This window comes from Amphimedon queenslandica, unplaced genomic scaffold, assembly GCF_000090795.2.
Source record: "Amphimedon queenslandica unplaced genomic scaffold, v1.1 AMPQUscaffold_11662, whole genome shotgun sequence".
In the NCBI taxonomy this organism is placed as follows: domain Eukaryota; kingdom Metazoa; phylum Porifera; class Demospongiae; order Haplosclerida; family Niphatidae; genus Amphimedon; species Amphimedon queenslandica.
In genome coordinates this window covers 1-6,186 of record NW_003548096.1, presented here as the reverse complement: position 1 = coordinate 6,186, position 6,186 = coordinate 1, and the positions used below count along the sequence as shown (strand labels likewise).

General features: G+C 35.4%; 1 protein-coding gene across 1 annotated transcript; it reads right to left on the bottom strand.

Annotated features, from left to right (window-relative positions):
• Nucleotides 1-415: 415 nt before the first annotated feature.
• Nucleotides 416-5,354, bottom strand: LOC109589065 (uncharacterized). The gene is made up of 6 exons (XM_020005187.1): nucleotides 4,670-5,354; nucleotides 4,541-4,618; nucleotides 3,501-3,554; nucleotides 1,052-3,142; nucleotides 645-941; nucleotides 416-513 (listed from the first exon to the last, which is right to left on the bottom strand). The coding sequence occupies exons 1-6, from the start codon at nucleotides 4,758-4,760 to the stop codon at nucleotides 494-496; spliced, it is 2,631 nt and encodes an 876-aa protein (XP_019860746.1). The 5' UTR covers nucleotides 4,761-5,354; the 3' UTR covers nucleotides 416-493.
• Nucleotides 5,355-6,186: the final 832 nt, after the last annotated feature.

Sequence of the window (6,186 nt, the reverse complement as noted above, 5' to 3'; positions counted from 1 at the left end):
TGTAGGGTATAAAGTACAATACTTACTTGATACATCAGTACAGTCTATTCTGTTGTATTGTATTATATTAATATATGAATTAATGAGAGGAGGCGTTCCTATAAACTATACAGGGACTATTAATAACAATATATACGGTATGTATACCACTGACCTTACTCAATACAGTAACGTTATCAAACTCTACTAGCAGGCTCCCTTTACTGTCCCAGAGAACTTTACAAGTTACTACACTGGCAGCCATTTTATTATAAACCACGCCTATTGCACCGCAGTAACCACACCCCCAATTATTATCATGGCATTATCAAATCAAAAAAATTTTTTATAACAAAACACAATTTACGACTCAAAAATAGTAAATAACTTGAGAATTTCACACAAAATAATTTATAAATTAAGGATACATTAAAAATTTTACCTATAATAACAAAATTTTACTGTAATTGAACACAAGTTACACAACTAAGGCCATTCTTCATTGATCAGCAGGTCATGTTAATCTCTTACATCCTAAACAGTAAAAAGTGATTAAAGATTACATGGAATGCAATGTATAAATACATATACAGTGCATCATGTGTGTATGTAGTACATAAATGTACATACACAGTAAATGTACATGTACATGATACTTCACTCACTGATGTGATTAGCTGTTGGTTTGCTGCCATTACGTTCAAGAGCATTAACCAGTGTGGTCCAGGTTGCTCCTCCTTTAGCATCTACACCATCAGCTCTCTGCAACCATTTAACTATACACTTTCTAAGGCGATCTTCTACTGTAGAGTAATCTGACTCTATAGTATCCAGTGTTGTATCATGTAACCCCAGTTTGAGTCCTAGATCCTTCCAATTGCTACTATAATAGTGACCATCCTTCAAGTCTGTAAGGATATCATCCAAAGCAGGTATATTGAGTGCTTGCGAGTATCCTGAATCTATAAAATGAAACTATTAATAATACACCAGCAGTAACATAATACTCAGAACAATATGTACATGATATAGAGCTTGCTGCACACAAAAAACTAGTGTGTCAATGACTTACATGCACCCACAGAGGGCATTAATGTAGGGGCACAGTCTACTATACCAAACCAGCACCAGTAGCTATCACCACTTATGTCAGCTGACCTTTTGCACAGTGTACAATTGATGGAATGGTCTTTCTCTACAACACAGTAACAAGTGCTTCTCTTAGGACAAGAGAATGCAGTGACATGATTGTGTTCAACATTGATGGCATCAGCACTTTTAATGACAGCCTTTATGACTAGTTCACGAATATAAGGACAGTTTACTTTTGCTTCCTGAACTGATTCATCAAAATAAACCTCAATGTGTGTGTAGCGATTGATTATGTGAAGTGTGTAACGTTTCCTGTTAATACAAATCCAGAAAGAAAGTGCATCACGATACCTGTAGTACTGATGTGGATCCAATGGAGGGAAGTCTACCTTGCAGGGGTACTTATTATGAGTGAGGAGGTGAGTAATGACTAATGGAAACATTCCTTGTGGAACAGGAAGTGTATTGATACCATCATTATCCTGCCAGACTATAAGAAGAGGTTTGGTTTCTATTTGAGGTTCAGGTGGTTCAGTGTACGACTCCAAAGCACAAGGAAAGAAATAATCTCCATCTTCTCCACTGGCAATGATACGAAGATGAATAAGGAGCTTAAGTAGATGAGATGGCTCAAAATGAGGTGGAGAAAAAAGCGATTTTAAATGATCAATCAAGAGCTTCTCTTTAAAACAACCAGAAGAATGTAGTTTCTTGATATCATCCTTTGATGGTTTAGAGTCAGCAATAAGCTTTAGTGAATCCCTTTTAACATAGGTGAAAGCTAGCAGACGTGATAAAACTTCAAGAATAGGCTTAGGATCAACAAAAACTAATTGTGGCAAGATATCAGGATAATACAGGATAATAGTCACATTGTGGAGATACTGTAAGGCATGCTTAGTATCATCCACACTCATTTTAAACCTTTTACCAGCAAATATGGCTTCATCTATTATGAGAAAACAACGGCTTTTCTTCTCTGCTACATTTTGCAACCAAAGCTCAAATGCAAACCAACGGAGAGGCATATCTATTTTAAGAAAAGCATCTTCACAATTTGCTATCGATTGACATAAATCCTGTCCTGCTTTCATTCTTCCTTTATCTTCAGGGACTAGTGTATTCACAGGAAATATGATAGACTCTCCATGAACATTCGAGACAACATAGTCTTTCATTTCAGGCTTCAATGAAGACACCAACTCTTTATTTATCTCCTTAAGCATGTCATCATTTATGAGATCATAATGTGTACCAAGTACAAAATTCATTGGATGTGAAGGTGTTTCAAGGACATGAGGGACATCAATTGGTTTCAAAATGGCTCCAGAAGAAATTGCAGACTGAAAAAATTCTCGATTTGAATACTTTAAGTTTAAACCACAGGAAAATATCTCCCTTCCAATCCTGTATTGGAAATCAAGTTTGTCATCAAGAGGCTTTGAGAGGTCAAGAGTGATGATATTGAGAGAAGCTGCTCTAACAAACAATGGTAGCAGCTCCTGGTATGCTGGCTGACCTCCAGAATCAATAATGTACAACCAATGACCACTTAAATTCAGCTGGACCTCTGAGCTTTGGATTGTACCCACAATTTCCTGAATCACACCTTCACCAATTGAGAAACTTTCATTTGAAGCAAGACTAGATTCATCTGCTTCAGTAGCAGAATCATTTCTTTCTCTAGTAGATTCATCCTGTGATTCTGAAGTTTGCTGTTCATCTGTCAAAACTGGAGAAGAATTTCCAGGAATGCTTTCTTCATGATGAGTAGCTAGAACTTTCTCTTTAAGATGAGAAGCAGCAGCTTCCTTTAAATCAGAGGCCAGTCTTTCAAGTAAACCATCTCTATCAACTTTCTCCCATTTCATAGCTTCATTGTCGACAGATATTCTTGTAGCTTTGACAGCTGGACGAGCAATTGGTGTACTGTCAGTGACATAGTTGGTAGGTGGATTATTTAGCAGAAGATCTTGAGCACAGGTTTTACCAGCTCCAGGAGGTCCATGCATGTTAACACGAGTAACAGTTAACTCAACAACACCTTCACTAAGCCACTTCTCTATAACTTCTAAAAAAATTGCTTTACAAAATGTACAAAAGAAATGTAAGGGTGTGAGGTACATGCAGATATACATGTATACATGTATATAGACCACAAATGATTACCATGTAGCTGGAAAAGTTGCGCTGTTGATACACTGAATAATCATTAATGAAATTAAATGGTAGGAAAATTAATTACATGTATTTCCAGCTATTATTATGGTAATTGTCTGTGTATACTGTATGCTTGGATGAAACAATCTTAGACCTTTTCCCCCACTCTCCAAATTGTAAAATACAATAATGTTGTGATAATTAACTGGCTAATAATACATAAATAGTCATAAATAATAATAATAATACATATATGTACATGCACATACCTGGCTGCAAAGTTTGGTTCTCTAGTTCTCTGTCTCCTAATAACTGTTTGGCACCTGCTCAAAAATACAAATGTGGATAAGGTGATTGGTAACACAAATACTTATGTAATATACACATGCACATGTACATGTAATACATGTAATAGATTAAAGTTACATGTACATGTACTAATGTATGTCAAACAAAGATTTATTATTCAAATTGCTTTACTAACTGACTTTATTTATTGAGCTTAAAATCATTTCTTCTCACTAAAGTTTATTTGCTTTCTGGAAAGCTCAAAACTCATCCTGTCATAAATCTGTTATTTTATTTATTTTTATTTTGTTGGTATGATTAGTATAGGTTATACAGGCAAGACAAGTAAAAATGAATTAAGTGCAGGAGTTTCACAACTTTTACCAGCACTTTAATAAGTGTTTCTAAAGGTTTCTAAATCTTTCCACACGGTAGTAAGCTAGTAATTTAGAAACCTCTAACAATGCAATCTGATTGGTTACCGTATTTCCTCAATTACTAGCCGGGGCTGCTATAAAATTCAGCTCAAGTCAAGGGGGGCTACTATTCGAGGGTGCCTACTATTTCTCTCCTAGCAAACACGTGGCCAGTCACGCCTGCATGTGACCGCACCTATCACTCAGCATGAGTGTGCACCATTGTGTAGAAATCAAGCTAACTTGAGCTAAACATAGGGAGACATGAAAATTTTTACATGAAAATGTCTATGTCTACAAGGCAATATGGAACAACAACACGCACTCAAACAAGCACACATAGCACATTAAATTTTAATTAACTGCGGCTTCTATTAGAGGGCAGCTACTATTACAATAATTGCAAGCACAGAGGGGGCTACTATTTGGATGAGGCTACTATTCGAAGGGCGGCTTATATTTGAGGAAATATGGTAATTCAAACTGTACATTGTAGAATGCCATTATAGTACTTATTAATAATGTGTATAAAAGAAATAGCAGATCTAAATTCAATCAAGAACATTCGTGTCATTAAATCAATTATAACAATAATTAATACATACCTGATATTATAGATTGATTAGTTGGTAAATGGTTGACTGTAGTCACTGTACTACTGGTAGCTGATTGTCTAGCTGGACCTAATTATAGTGCAGTTAAATGAGATACACATTTAGTAACTAATGACTCACCACCTCCATAATTAAGGCTAATGTGACTGAAGAGATCTAGTGTTACTCCAAAGTAATGCTTGAGGACTGTCTTGAGTTTACTTATTGTCATTTCTTCCCATCTGTCATTCAGTTTAATAACGACTGGTTTTGTTTGATCGCTAGTGGTTGGTGAGGCTAATGCTGGTAATGATGACAATTTCTCTTTAATTGTTGATCGTATGTGCTTCAATTGTGATGATTCTGAGAATTTATCAACACTATCAATGTATTGAGTTAGTTTATTATGAATATCATCTGATGAAGGGATGAGTTGATGTACTAAATTCTTGAGTAACCCAAAATTGAAGAAGTCGTAATGTGGTCTAATGGCATTAAATATAGTGTTAATGTTAATTTCTGATAACTTTAAATTTTGCTCCAAATATTGTTCTGCATAAAATGCAACAACATTTGCTTCCAATTTCCCATTGGAGACAAGTTCATTAAAACGCCTCCTTATTTCAAAATCAAGACGAGTAAACTGCTCATGTAGTGATTCAATACTGCGAGCAACTTCTCCTATTGAACTAAGTTCTATTACAGTGGGACCAGAGTGAGGATCAACATGTAGCTGTGATTGGTAAGGATGGACATGTGCTGGTAATTGATTCACAGCTTCTGTTCCTTTTATGCTACCTCCTTTACTTCCTAATTCAAATGATCAATAACAGATAATATGTACATGTACACAATACATGGATATGAGTAACCTATTTCTAAAACTTATGGCAAAGACTCATTAATTAATTAAGCCCAACATACACTAAGCTACATTCGGACATAATGCTGTATTGGTGAAATGAAATACTGCATAGCATAAAATTTTAAAGAATTTAATTTTGTCAACTTGAAAAAAGCATCTTCATTTGTAAGCATCTTTATTTGTAGATTAAATTTTGTAGCTAAACTATAAAAAGCTATTTTATAGATAGAGTCATGCATGAAGTACATTATTTGCAAATTTAAATTTCGTGCTTAGGATGCCTTAAGCTATCATACATGGGGCAACATTGTTGCCTTTTGTTAACATTGTTACTTTGATCTTTGTTGCCTCAAGTTGACCACTGCTCAACTTGAGGCAATAAAAATCAAAGTAACCACAAAGTTTCAAGCAACAATGTTGCCCCATGTATGATAGCCTTTAGCAATAAACCTTGTTTATAAAGTGGGTGTGACTATGGCAAATAAAATGGCAGCTTACACAAGGGACATCAAGCATGTCAAGAGAACTAACAATCTAACATACCATGGATCTGGATATTTTTATTGCTAAAATATTTTGTGATGGAAGTGACCCACAAAACTTTGAGAAACAAAACATTTTCTACAGATAATAAATTATTCTAACGTGCCGCAGTGCTTGCACAAGGCTCTTCTAAAAGCCCAATGAAGACCTGAAGCTCTCACCCAAGAGGCTTCTTGTCAGTTTCAGTGATGTGATGACATCAAGAGTTAGTAGGCACGTGTCCAGTATATGTCTCATCCAAAATTTTGTG

What these genes read in the sequence shown, in the direction of transcription:
- LOC109589065 (XM_020005187.1), bottom strand. Translation starts at nt 4,760, where the DNA reads ATGACAATAAGTAAACTCAAGACAGTCCTCAAGCATTACTTTGGAGTA. An exon ending in AATGCCCTCTGTGGGTGCAT is followed by an intron (nt 942 to 1,051) that starts GTAAGTCATTGA and finishes TTCATTTTATAG; the next exon opens with ATTCAGGATACTCGCAAGCA. An exon ending in ACCAACAGCTAATCACATCA is followed by an intron (nt 514 to 644) that starts GTGAGTGAAGTA and finishes TTTACTGTTTAG; the next exon opens with GATGTAAGAGATTAACATGA.